Below are 14,740 nucleotides of genomic sequence, written 5' to 3'. Positions count from 1 at the left end.
ATCAAGTTTTGGAACAGTATCTCCGTTGTACTATCAATTATCACCACTATAATTGGGTCGAGCTCCTACCGCTAGCAGAATTCTCCTATAATTACAATTTTCATGCCTCCGCCCGTCACACTCCATTCTTTGCTAATTATGGTCAACATCCCAAACAGGATATCCACAGACACTATCCAGTCAAGAATCCAGCTGCTATTCATCTTACAAAACAATTATCTGCAATTCACAAAGAACTTGCAATTCATATCAAAGAAGCTCAATCCAAGTATAAGGAAAGTGCAGATCTCCATCGCATGCAACATCCAAAATACAAAGAAGGGGATAAAGTGTGGCTCCTCCGACGTGATCTGCGTTCATCTCATCCCTGTCAAAAGCTTGATTATCAAAGGCTTGGCCCGTTTAAAATTACCCGTCAAGTCAATCCAGCCACCTATCGACTCCGATTGCCCTCATCCATGAAAATCCATCCGGTCTTTCATGTCTCAGTCCTAGAACCTTGTCACACATCTAAGATCCCACGAAGAGCCCTACAACCACCTCCTTCGGTTGAGATTCAAGGACATGACGAATATGAGGTCGAGAAAGTCCTAGATTCTCGAGTTTTACGTGGCAGGTTATAGTACTTGGTGCATTGGAAAGGCTATGATGTTAGTGAACGAACCTGGGAACCAGCACACAATCTACAGCATGCATCTCTCAAAGTCCAAGAGTTCCATCAACAACATCCATGGAAACCCAACTCAAGGAACACCACTGCTCCTCGTGGAACTCGTCGCTAGAGGAGGGGGTAATGTCATGGATGCTTGAGAGTCAGTCGCTGCCTGCATCATCGCCTATGTCATCGCTAGAAGGTTCTAGAAGAATCTAGAAGGATCTAGAAGATTCTAGAAGTTCTAAAAGTATCAAGGAGATTCTAGAAGTTTCTAGAAGCATGGAGAAGATTCCGGAAGAATCTAGAAGTTTCTGGAAAGCTCTAGAAAGTTTAAGAAGGATCTAGAAGGTTCTAGAAGAACTAGAAGGATCAAGAAGTTTCTAGAAGCTTGGAGAAGATTCCGGAAGAATCTAGAAGTTTCTGGAAAACTCTAGAAAGTTGAAGAAGAATCAAGAAGGTTCTAGAAGATTCTAACCTCCTCAAGAAGAACCTAGAAAGTTATAACCTCCTCAAGCACTAGTATAAAGAGGGGTCTTGGGCCACAAGCCCCTCAGTCTTGCCAACACTAGTTGTGAGGCTCCTATGAGGAAAGCCCTCTTCTAGTTCTTGTCTTATGTTCAAGTCTTGTCCTTACAATCAAGCCTTGTCTTGTACTCAAGTCATGTAATCCAAGTCTTGTATCTAGCTCTCTTAATAAAGTATTAAGTCTTGTAATCAAGATTAAGCTCATCATCAAGTCCCAAATTCTTGTACATTGTGAGCGCCTCCTCTTGCTCTCTTCTAGCTCTATACGTGCTCATAACAGAGTCAGTCTCGTCATCCCCGTCGTCGACATAGACATAGCCCTAGACTTGCATCAGATCTCATACATCCACTTGTACCATTTTGTGCAATCAATAGTAGACCACTCTCGCCAACGAGAGTGGGGCCTTCGGAGGAGGGTTTTACAATGTCTCTGGTGTCGTATTCTCTTCTCTCTCTATCTCAGTCTCATACACTTTCACGCACAGTATCCATTCACTTTGTTTGTGTCCATTGCACTCTCTCATTAAGAACGAAAGGCTCTCCCTTCCATAAGAATAAAAAGAACCTTGAGCACGAATCGGAGCACGAATCGGAGCACTCATCTTGAGCAAAGTTCAAACATTCATTCCGTTGCACCTTACATTGGTATCAGAGCTTTGGTAGTGTTTTGTGTCACTCAAGGAAAGAACCACAAGAACCACATATTTTTTTTGCTTGTTGCGGTCGCACGAACCCAAGTTAGCTTGGGCGAGTCGATTCCTAATCGTGTTTTTGAAGAGTGACAGGAATCCGAGGAACGAAGGGCTTGTCCAACCTCCCCTTGTGCCTCTTTTCACTCATTGAGAGCGGACCGTGCACTTAGCGGCCGGCCAATTGACGTGAGGTGGGAAAAAGAAACCTTGGTATGAGCGCAAGGCCGCCAAGGGGTGCGCCCGCAGAAAAGAGCAAAACTCTGGTGAAGAGAAGATCCTTTTAACACAGATTGCAAGCAAAAGAAGAACCTCAAGACCCTCAAGAACTCAAGACCTCAAGAACCCAAGAACCCAAGATCCACAAGAACCCAAGTTCCTCGTGAACTTAAGAACCCACAACTTCAGTGCATGGTCATCACCCAAAGCGGAATGGATACCGGGCATGAGAGTGATGGGCAAGAAAGTAGTGAAGAAGAATTTCAACAACAGGGAGGTTTTTCTTACCCTCCCCCTTCGCCATCTACGCCAAGAATTGCACCAAACCCCATGGAAGCTTTGGTTAAATCGATGATGGACATGATGGCAAAGCAAGTGGCAACTCGCATTGCCGCGGAGCGTGACCGCCAAGACAAACAGGATCGCGATCGCTTGGCGGCCGAGAACGGAAAGAAGAAAAAGCGGCAAGAAAGGCCGGCTTGGAGCAAGCTCGCTTGGCGGTCGAAGAAAGAAAGGCTACTATTGAGCGTGATTTGCAAGCGCGCTTGGCGGCCGACGCAAGAAGGGAAGCGGTCGAAGAAAGAAAGGCTACTTTGGAGTTAGAGCCTGAGGCCCAGAGAGAACAACGCATAAACGACTTGGTACTTACATGTCCTCACCTCGAAACCCGAACCGGCCAAAGATGTTGGTGATTCATCAAGTGGCGCAAGCCAAGATTCGGACTCCAACAACCCCGTCACCGAGAAGTTGACGTTCAGTAAGTATGATGGTAAGATAGACGCTAGTGTTATTCATTCTTGGTTGCATCAATTTAATGCTTATTTTGCGACAGCTAAGAAGACAGGAAATAGCAAGGTTTTCACGGCACCTATGTACCTTGCCGATGATGCCATCAATTGTTACCACGTATGGCAAGAGGCACAGCTAGCCGCGCACCTAGAGGAAGCTGACGGAGACGCGCCCCTTTCCTTCAATTGGGCCGACTTCCAAGACAAGCTCAAGGCGCGATTTATGCCTCCTCAGTACCTAGCACGATTGAAAGAAGATTGGCCCAATCTCAAGCAACATGGTATGCCAGTCATATCTTTTTCTAACCGTGTTTTGCAGCTCGACACTCAATTACGCAAATCAGATGATGAGCACAAAGAAGCTTTCCTTTTTGGGTTAGACGAATATATCAAGTTTGATGTATAAGTCTTTGATCCAATCAATCTCAACAAGGCGGTAGCAATTGCTTTCGCACAAGAGATGAAGCACAACAAGGGAAAGCCTAAGGAGAACAAGACTTCCACAAGTACCTCTCAGACTTCTCAAAACCCTCAGAACAGTAAGAATGGTAAGAACGGTAACTCTTCTAACCAATCTTCTAATATTCTCTCAGAGAAGAACTCTCAAAATGAACCTAAGGGTCAGGCTAACACAATTGCTAAACCTAAGCTTACTCCATATGAAAAGGTAGCACAAGGAATTTTAGGAGGATACATCACGTCAGAAGAGCAAAGCACTTATTCTAAGGAAGGTCGTTGTTTTCATTGTCACATTAAGGGTCACATAAAAAGAACATGTCTTAAGCTTGACTCTAATGAATTTCAAGAATCCACAGAACCCACTTCCTCTGTCAATGCAATCAATGACAACACGAGTGTGTCCCAAGTTTCTCCTGACCCTCCCATTGATGAGTCTCTCATTAAATGTTATGGTCATATGACGGGGCAGCGTTTTGTCATATTGTTTTACCCAAGCAGTATGCATGATGTGATCAGTCCCTCTCTTGTTGAGAGAGCCCGCCTATAGGTTAGTCAGAAATCTCCTCTCGAGGTCTTTGGCTTTGCTCCCGGTATGGACTCTCTCATCACGAAAGAGTGCCTTGATGTGTTGTTTACTGGTCAACAAGCTGCTTTCCAAAGAAGATTTTTTGTCTCTCCTCTCTCAGGATGTGATATGATTTTGGGCATTCGATGGTTTCGTGAGCATAACCCTCTCATTGATTGGGTGAAAAATACGTTCACTTTCAATGCCAAAAGTGACTCTCCCATTGTTATTCGTGGAGAGCAAGTTGTTCATTCTCCATCTCTCATTGTCAATGTGCACGCGAAGATTGAACGGATTTAGGAGAAGGAGACTCTCTCAGTCTCTTCTTCTCCAAAGCATGACACACAGGATTTGCATGATGATACGCATGATGATTTGAATAATAATGATGAGCGTGATGATTTGGAATGACACTGACAAGCATGATGATTTGCATGGTCAAGATGTGATTTCTCACAAGCGTGATGATTTGCATGAAGATGATGTGATTGTTCACAAGGATGATGTGTTAGTGGATACTTTTTCTAGTGAAGCTAACCTCATTGCAGATTCGATCAATCACGAAGAACCGATCTTGGCTTTTGAGCCTAGGTCCAAAGAACCCTTACAGAAAGTACTATGTGTTCGAATGATTCGTCAGCACGCATTGTTTGAGTGTTTCATTCGTGATCGTTTCCTGTATTTTTGACAGCGTCTTTATGTGATCCCTTTTCCTAGGCATGACATATTGTACGTTGGGCACGTTTCACTCATGAATGAGCACGAATGTATGCGGATTGTTCATGAAAAGCTGACAAATATGCATTCAAGGAAGCCACATTTCATGTCTCTTCCTTGGCACGACACAGTTGTAGAAAGAGCACATGAAAGTATGAGCAACAAGCATGGGCATTTCCGTTGTGAATTACCACAGTTGATTGCTTTAGATCAGAAGAGAAAGATTCGATCTCCTTGTTTGCGTGTGTGTGGGTGAACGGTTTGGCACTCCGTCTCTTTGTTCATCTACATTGCATGCACAGTCTTTTAGGAAGACAAGATTTTTTCCAATCAATTTACATGGAATAGGTATCTTCATGGTTTTGTGTTATAAATGGTTTCACGAATTTTCAGCCACAGAGATTCTTGAAGGAGAAAGAAGCATGACTCTAGATGAAGTTGAAGCATCGAAGGAGCCTCAGAAGACTTTGTGTCGCTTTCGGCGCGGCCCAAAGAAGCAAGCGTTGCACACCTTTATGAAGTTCAAGTACCGCACGACCCACACATCAGAGTGGGCCAGCGAAGCGTCCCTTCTAGGATTCCGGATGCTATTGGCGATCTCCCTCGACGCCATACAATTCGGTACCAGTACCTCACTTTGAAAAGGAGGGGATGTCACGTGACACATCCAACCCTATGTGTCCGTGGACAAGCTACAACACGACAAGGGTTCCGTCAATCCAGTCAGTCTAGATTTAGGAGTGTTCTCGCACTTTTGTGAGTCTGTTCGCAGACTGTGCATGCCCAGGCACTTAGTGTAGATGCATATCCTCCGGTTGCACACAGCATGATCATAAGCATTCCCATCAGAATCCTTCAGGGGAATTTTCCAGTGCATTTAACCTATTTTCCCTATTTTTGACATTTTTCACTTATTATTTTAAGTGACTTTTGTTGGCAACTGAGTAGGGCAAATTGCGTAAGATAATATATAAGCAAACCTAGGCTAGCACTATTTGGCAAAAGAGCAAGGAGAACACAGGCCCCAGGCAGCAGGTTTCCCCTCTCTCAGCAAGACTCCCCCCCTTGGTGGCGTTTTTCCTCCAGGCAAGATCCTCAGCACCCTAGTGTTTTTCATCAAAGTCCTCATCGCCATAGACTCCAGACCCCTAGCGTTTTCATCAAAGTCGTCCTCGCCATGGACTCCGATACTCTGGCGTTTTTCAGCATCAACATTACCCCATTCCCCTAGCATTTTTGACAACATAAAACAGCGTTTTCAGCCAGCAAAACTCAGCCTAAACCAGCGTTTTTGGTTTCAGCAGATTTCAACCCATTGGCGTTTTTGGACAGCAGAGAAAGTGAATCAGTTTTCAGCCTTAGAGTCGGTCTCGTCATCCCCGTCATCGTCATCGTCATCGACATCGACATAGCCCTAGACTTGCATCAGATCTCATACATCCACTTGTACCAGTTTGTGCAATCAATAGTAGACCACTCTCGCCAACGAGTGGGGCCTTCGGAGGAGGGTTTTACAACGTCTCTGGTGTCGTATTCTCTTTTCTCTCTATCTCTCAGTCTCATACACTTTCACGCGCAGTATCCATTCACTTTGTTTGTGTCCATTGCACTCTCTCATTAAGAACGGAAGGCTCTCCCTTCCATAAGAATAAAAGGAACCTTGAGCACAAATCGGAGCACTCATCTTGAGCAAAGTTCAAACATTCATTCCGTTGCACCTTACAAGATCACAAGTTAGTGATTAATGCGAAGAAAAGTGAATTTTTCCTACTAGAGATGCACTTTTTGGGACACATTGTGTCAGCAGAGGAGGAGTCCAAATGGATAGAGACTATCCATGATTGGCCCGATTTGAAGAATGTCCATGAAGTTAGAAGCTTCTTAGGATTGTGTTCGTACTATAGGCGGTTCATTCGAAAGTTTGCAGAGGTTGCTTCCCCTTTGCATATCTTGACACAGAAAGGAGTCCCTTTCTCATGCGGACCCACAGAAGTGATTGCCTTTCAGACATTGAAAGAGAAATTGACTACCGGACTAGTTTTGACTTTGCCGGACTTGCAGAAGTCATTTGAAGTATATTGTGATGCTTGTGGTCGTAGTCTGGGTGCGGTCTTAATGCAAGAAGGCCATGTCATTGCTTACGAGAGCCGATTGTTCTCAAGGCCGGAATTGACAGCACAGATTTATGAGAAAGAGCTTTTGGCGGTTATCCATGCTCTTACTCAGTGACGGCACTACCTACTCGGAGCGGATTTTATTGTCTTTATAGACCATCAGAGTTAACGCTACTTCTTGTCACAGAAGCAGCTATCGGAAAAGCAGATGCGGTGGGCGAACATCTTGTCACAGTTTCACTTCCAGATTGTCCATGTTCAGGAACAGAAGCATTTGGTGGCAGATCCTTTGTCTCGGAATACGTTGGTTCTGGCTATTTCCACAATAGCTTCGAGGATATGATCAATCAGTATGCCACGAATACGGATTTTGCAGACTTTTCCACACGGATACGGGATGGGAAGACAGGGAAGACAGTAGCGGGATATTCCATTCGCGATGGCTACTTAATGAGAAAAACCATGTTGTGCGTTACTATTTACACGGCCGTTGAGGGAAAAGGTTATGACCGAATGCCACTGTCCACCTTTTACGGGTCACCGCGGCATTGCTACCACCATGAAAGGGGTAGAGAGATATTTCTTTTGGCCGAGACTCAAGAAGGATGTGGACGAATTTGTGCGCAGGTGCTTGGTATGCCAGAAGGTCAAGTTTGACAGGCATAAAGCACAGGGATTGTTACAGCCTTTGCCCATACCCACCCGCCCCGGGGAAAGTATTGCTCCCGAGATCTCCCGAGAACACAGAGTGGTCACGATGGTATCTGGACTGTTATTGACAGATTTAGCAAGTAGGCTCATGTCATTCCAGTGAAGAAAACAGTCAAGCCGGATCACTTAGCAAGACTGTTTGTGGCCCAGATTTTCAGATTACATGGCATGCCTGAGACGATTGTCTCCAACAGGGACCCCAGATTTACGAGTTTGTTTTGGAAGGCAATTTGGGAGAACATTGGCAAGCAGTTGCAGTTCTCGTCATCTTTCCACCCGCAAGCTAACGAGCAATCTAAGAATGCCAATTCAGTGGTTTTAGATTTATTGAATTCTTATATCTCGGATCAAAAGACTCAATGGGAAAAGTATCTACCTTTGGTGGAATTTGCCTACAACAACACGATCCACTCTTCGACGAGGAAGGCGCCATTTGAGATTATTGAAGGTGCTGTGAAGGTTCCACCCTTCCTAAGCACAAAAGATAAGATTTTTGAAGCCGATGAGTACACACAGGACTTGGACACGTCTTTTGCCAAGGTCCGCGAGGCTTTGCAGTAATCTCAGGAAAGACAGAAAAAGGCAACGGATCGCCATCGTCGCGATTTGAAATTGGAGGAGGATGATTGGGTGCTCTTACATTTTGAGAAGGCATGCCTGAGAAAGAAGAAAGGAAAGGAGAGGCTTTTTCCAAAGCTTAGTATGAGATACTACGGACCTTTCTAGATCTCCGAAAAGATCAACGATGTCTCCTTCCGACTGAAACTGCCTGACACTTGGAGGATTCACAATGCTTTTTATGTGAGTCTCTTGAAACCTTTTAAAGGTGATGTGCCCGAAGATGGGGAGCCCGATGAGCAACCCAAAGTAGAGGAAAACGAGGAGATCCTTGTTCCTGAACAGATTTTGGCACATAAGGACAGAAAGAATAAGGGTAAAGTAAGAAGGCAGTTCTTGGTTAAATTCAAGAACTATAGTTCTTGGTTAAATTCAAGAACTATCCTGCATTGGATGCGAAGTGGATGGAGGAGGAGGACCTAGCAGATACTCCTCAGATCGTGAAACTTTACCTTGAAGCTTTTCTTTTAGCATAGTCTATTCCAAATGGAACCCAGAATTCAGCTTGGCCGGAGATCTGGTGAAGTGGGTTGCACAAGAGGGGAGTTACTCCGCTCCTTTGTCAACAGATGCCTTGATTTTTGAATACTAGAGTCAGTGATGTCTCTTTCAACTTCAGGGATACTGAGAGCTGACAGTATTCTGTTGTATGACTTTATGAAATGGAATTCCGGAATATGAAACTGATTTGTTCTTGACTTGTTTTTAAGTGCAGGAACTAATAGACGAAATGGCTGCAGCATTTTGTGTGTCTAAATGATCTCAAATAGACATGGTTGCAATAGGGGTTAGTCAATCGGGCATCGATGAGGTCCTGAGTGGATCTAGATGTGATTGCTAACTGCATTGCCAAAAAATCGTGGTCTGAGATCCGAATGAATGTTGAATGTGATTTGTCATGTGATGCCCTGTGATGTCAAGTGATGTCCTCTGACGTCATGTGATGTGACTGTCGATTGGTACATGTGCTAGATGTGTGTTCCTAGTGCATCGGTACTAACAATCAGTGTCTACTAAGATAGTTTATGGCCTCTGTCTGTTTTGCAGGCGTAATCGAGGGCGATTACAATGCTTTCAAGAGGGGGTATGTCACAAACTAGTGACGTGGCTGCCCATGGTACACACTCTGGCTAGGGCTGCTGGCTGAATTGCCAACTACAGCAGTGACACGTGGCTGCGCACAGTACGGACAGGCCCGAGAAAAGGCAGCAGTGACGTGGCAGGATATCCGAAATTCCCAATAAAGTGATGACGTGGCCTGCTGTACGGACGCACTGCTGATGTGGCAGCTTTTGCGTGGACAGTCTTGCGGCAGAATTGGGGACTGCTTTTCTACGCAATTGCAAGAGAGAGAGAGCCAGCTTTTGCTTTATTTAGGGGCTCAAGAGAGCTTGAGAGAGAAAAGCCCTTTCTGCTTTATTTTTCAAGCTTTTGATTTTCAGCTTTTGGGACAGCTTTTGAAGCTTTTGGGGCTCTGCTTTCGGCATCCCTTGTACTCGTGGCCAGGGCCTCACAACTCAAAGGATCTAGACGCAGAGTCTGAGTGTGAACGCCTGCCCGCACTCTTGTACTTTGAACACAGAATACAAAAAGAAATACCGAAAGGGGCGCTAGTCTTTGGGGCCAATATCTCTAGGCACGGAACTTCGCCGGGCCAATGTCGAATCAATTGTGAACTGTGAACTATTTGAAGTGATTATTTGTGGTGTCGTGGTAGATTCTTGACTTGGAGTGTCCAAGTCTGTTACACAGTACCGCTTTAGTACCTTAGTACCCAGTACCCAGTACCCAGCATCAGTAGCATCAGTAGCATCAGTATCCATTAGCATCAGCATCTCAAAATTTAGTCATTGTATCAACATTGTGCAAGAATAAAGAAAGTACTTGCTCTGGCAACAGAGCAAGGCAGCCCTAGAGGGTTGGGACCCAACATCCCTGTGTCGTCTCTTCTCCCTCTCGTCTCTCTTTCTTTCAGTTCTTTCAAGTGAAGTAAAGTGTCCCTTGAGTTAGTGTGCAGAGCACTAGATCTGAGCAAAATCCTTATTCTCTTCCGCTACACCTGACAACGTCGCTTGAACCAAAAAGGGTCGCCATGCCCTGCTGAGAAACTCTCGCTTCTGCTACGAAGTCGTTCGAGCAGTGTGGTGCCCGTTGTAAGCACAAACGATAGTGCGTTCTCCCTTGCTCGCTATCTACACGCCGCCACTTCCCATTCATTAACCCTTGGGCCCCTTTTTGGGTAGCCCTTTTCCCTTGGGCAGCCAAAATGTCGGGTAGCCTTTGATCAATGCTCAAGCCCTTATGGGCACACCATATTTGGCATATATACCGACCAAGGCATTGCCTCGCACCACATACGAGACACAAAGCTCATAAAGGACTTAACGTGCTTTCGTAAAGGCACCACATTTGGCATGTACGCCCACCAAAGCATTGCAAACATAGCTTCCTCCAAAAGCCTTGAACGGCATGCATACTCAACCAAGGCACTGCTAGGCGCGGCATATCAACCAAAGCAAATCACATCTTGCTGCTTCTTGCCACTACCATATCGGGCATTGCCAAATCACTTCATTACGCATATATCTCGACCACGGTAGTACCGAGCACAAGTCCACCCACATACCCAGTTATCAATGCACTTCAAGAGATGACATTCAGACAAGATGCCCCTCGAGCACTTATTGCTCTAATAAGTGCACCATATTCCACAACCTGGTTGAAGCCCAAAAACTCTCAAATGGAACACTGACCAAGGCGACCAAACTAGTATGGAGCTGATCGTCGGTGAAACTTTAACGGCCAATATCTTGGCAACCAGAACTCCGACTACCAACCTGAAAAGACTGACGCACTCCACAAGATGAGCACTTCAAGCCCGAACATTCACTTCAGCCCTGACCCTTCATCTGCACTTGTCCAATCCGGTACAAATCTGCAACCCACTCAACTTCAAACTGTCATAACTTTCTCACCATAGCTCCAATTGACGAGCCATAAAGACAAGCCTATAGAGCACTTTGAGTATTGCAGTTCCTACATCATAAACTTCCAATTCTAACAGCTTCAAATATCTCTACTTTTAGCATCATTAAGACAACTTTTGGCCCTTTAAAGCCACATCTGGCATACATTTAGTATGTTATCGACCCCCGATCATTGTTCAATAAACACATAGCCTTCAAAGAAGCTTAACTTGCATCCTTTCGTTCTTTTTCTCATCATGGAAGCGGAGCCGCACAACAGCGGGTTGCCACATCATCATATGCATATGTGTCTTCTCACATGTTGAGCCGGCGGGCAACATGCCACATCATCACTTTTGTGACATGTACTCTTTCTCTCTAAAGAGTTCAAACAAGATCCACCACCCCCACCCCCCGACCCCCCATCTGACCCTAAACTGCAACATAAGACAACAATTTTTTCAAAAGAAAGGTCAAACATGCACCATACAAATGTACCGTACTACAAAGATGAATGCATATATACTAATGCAACATTGATCTAAGTCAAAATAGAAGTTTCCCACAACTGAGGATCACATAGATGGACAACCTTTGCCCTATCTGCCACACCATTCACAAAAAGTTGGATAGATTATAAGGCTTTAACAAAGAAATTGGAGCAACCATCTCAGACTAGTGTTGAAAAAGAAAGAATATAAGAGTACTACCCTTCTACAAGCCTTTGAGTGAAGTTCTACAATTGCCTTCTTGAGTTCTAAATCAATCCGGTAGAGTTGGATGTCGTTTGAGTGTGTTAAATTCTTTAATGTCGACCACGTCCGAGGGCTCGTGCCTCATCGGAATTTCAATCCAATGCCACACTCGTGAAGCATGTTTCTTCAAGCAATTCCTCCCTATATGGCCTAACCTACCATCATTGTGACAAATAACCTCTTGTTTGGAAGTTCCACCACACCCAATCCGGTGCCACACTCGGCAATGCATACTACTTCAAATAATTCCTCCAAATATAGCCTAATCTACCACCTTGTGACAAATGAAATGTTGTTTGGAATCTCCACCACATCCAAGAGTGTTATCCTTCTATTGTGTCTGCTTCAATTTCCTCGAAGCAATTAAGGTCTCATAGGTCCTCCATTACTTAGATGATTGGACTTTATCACTTCGGGAGAAACCAATTAGAGAAACAGACACAGAAAGCGTGATATTAGTTGTCACTCGTTGATCTAAGAAATAGGTCCCAAGCGGAGTGTGAAAACTAAACCTATAGGAGAGTCCCGAGAATCTCAATTACAACTAGTCTGAATCACACCAACCTCGCAAGGCGTAACCTCTACCACGACCAAAGAATATACAATACTCCAAGGTGCCAGAGATGTACCACAAAGTATGCAAAGCACACTGCTAATGACATTGTCGAGGCTTGGTTGAAAAGGAACTTAGCACAATGAAATTCAAAAGACGATGTCTGAGAGATAAAAAGGCAACCCACGGAGAGAAGCAATAACCCAAAAGCAAGCCTTGTGTTTCCTGAATGCAACCATAACCACCCAAGAAGGTGAGAGTTGTGCCGACACATAGTGCCAGAGCTAAAATAAAAGAAATACCTTGAGGGCTGCTGAGTTCAGGGCCAGTGCTTCTCTGCCATGTGGTGGTCTCGTCAATTGCATTCTATAATCGCGAATTGTTTTTGTTGTTTGTCTTCTAACTTGGAGATTTGCAAGTTTACCCCTTGTCTGATGTGAGAATGCCTGGTTACATGAATAAGATAAACTATAGCTCAGGGCACTGCTTCGTCATCAAGTAATGGTCTCACCACTTGGATTGTGCAAATGTCAATGTTTTTGTTGTTTGGCTTCTAACTTGGTGATTTGCAAGATTACCGCATGTCCCATGTACGACCAGCTGGTTTACATATACAAAAGACATCCCATTTACTTCAATCTCTTGTCAATGAGGTCTCCTAGCTAGTTCTACGACGTTAAAACATTCTCTTCTCCACCACATGCTTCGACATTACATGCTCAGCAAGTAGCTATCTCTTGTGATATTTTGTCACAAGAAATATTTTGTGGGCTTCGTAATTTCCCTGTTTCAAAATGTTTCATCTTGTTTCCATTTGAATGTGCCAAAAAGAAATAAATAGATTTGACAGCATTGTAGGACATATTACCTAAAGCATACATGATGTAATTCTCAATTTTTTACAAATTCGTATTGCTTAATGGGATTTGTATATTGCGTCAGGCTTAGCACCAAGATACATGATGTAATTCTCGATTTTTACTTAAAGTCATAATGCTTAAGGAGAATCGTAGTTCATATAATCAGATACAACCATGCAAAAAAACAGATTTGCACAAGTGATCTCCAAATACAAAGCTTCAGATGCACACAAACACCTCCATAAAAAATGAAAGGGCATGTAGATGAAAAACACAAGAAGCATGTGCAAGTATTGTTACCCGTGCTTGTTTGGGGCTCCAATCCAGAGTTTGGACCTCCCTTGTAGGTGATAGCCATTGGAGCTTACTGTATGCAGAAACACAGAAAATGGATGTTAGAAAAAAAATAGAGCCCAAATGGCGCACTCACACATACCTCACCAAGAAAACACACAGACAAGAAAGACAATCTCGAGCTTGCTTATATCCTTGCGTGACGCATCAAAATGAAGAAGTCAAAGACGCTTCGCTGTAGTGCAGTAGCTCTCTCATAAGCACGAAAAAGGATGGCTTAGTCGTGAGCTGCGAGGCCGCCTGTGCGGGCGTGCGAGGCTCAGCTAAGAATTGCTTGCGTTCTTACTGCGTGCGCTTGAAAAGTGGAATTTTTTCGGAGGTTACTGCTATAAGTTTGTGTGCCAGTGAATTAAATTATTTAAGTAGTGGCCGTCGTGTGAGTAAGCGACACAAACGATAGTATCAATTTACTCGAATAAGCCGAAGGGGTTTCCAGACTGTCCACATGGCAAAGAGTGCAAGGTCTGGGTTGCAAGCGATAGATCTAGAACACGCTGGACCATGCACAAGCAAGAGGCTGAAGAGCTGGCACGACAGACTGTCGAGAGGTGAACACGCATCATGCACGTGCACACACACACACACACATCCAAACAGCCAAAAGAAGACGTGGCATGGGGCGCCAAGAAAGCTCTTTTCAGGTCTCTCTCTCTCTCTCCCCCAATCGTGCGTCAAGTTGCTGCTTCTTCAACTTCTGCTATCATGACACCGTTTTCTTCTACCTATCCACTACCAAGTATATATTTGGATAAATCATTATAGCTCTCAACGACCTCTTGCTTCCATGGGCAACCTTTTTCCCTCTAGGTCTTGCACCATTAAGTTGGTTTGAGAACCACAGATTAGGGTCATGGTCTCTATACACTGCACCATGACCATGTTGTTGGCTACAGCCATTCTTTGCCACCCCTTCCCTACCTATGTTTCTCTCTGTTCATCCCATATACCAACTCCTCCATTGTCAAAGTACCTCTTTGTCAGTTTTTGGTCAGGTTCTCACTTGATTTCAATTATGAGAGATTCCAATACGATCATTTTATTTCTTTTACCATTCCCAGCGTTGAAGTGCTCTGAACAATGCAATAGCCATCTTCTTGCAAGGCATGACACCGTTTGTCGAGTAAATCGTTGTCATATTGGACACAAGCTAAACCCCTTTAGCATCCGATCAACAACAATAATCAATAAATAC

General features: G+C 44.3%; 1 protein-coding gene across 4 annotated transcripts in view; it reads right to left on the bottom strand.

The window, feature by feature from the left end:
• LOC147450474 (Membrane fusion protein Use1) overlaps positions 1 to 13,881 on the bottom strand; it is a 93,159-nt gene extending 79,278 nt beyond the window's left edge. The window contains exons 1-2 of one of the 4 annotated variants that reach the window (XM_086520730.1): positions 13,631 to 13,881; positions 13,495 to 13,561 (exon numbers count right to left, since the gene is read on the bottom strand). In XM_086520730.1, coding sequence (XP_086376856.1) covers positions 13,495 to 13,552 — 58 coding nt within the window. In that variant the 5' untranslated portion in view covers positions 13,553 to 13,561; positions 13,631 to 13,881. The remainder of the gene's footprint in view (positions 1 to 13,494; positions 13,562 to 13,630) is intronic. The other 3 variants (XM_086520729.1, XM_086520727.1, XM_086520731.1) reach the window with 3 other exon arrangements.
• Between the last annotated feature and the right edge of the window lie 859 nt (positions 13,882 to 14,740).

This window comes from Adiantum capillus-veneris, chromosome 9, assembly GCF_014529385.1.
Source record: "Adiantum capillus-veneris isolate H3 chromosome 9, ASM1452938v2, whole genome shotgun sequence".
NCBI lineage: Eukaryota > Viridiplantae > Streptophyta > Polypodiopsida > Polypodiales > Pteridaceae > Adiantum > Adiantum capillus-veneris.
This window is presented reverse-complemented; position numbering and strand designations above follow the sequence as displayed.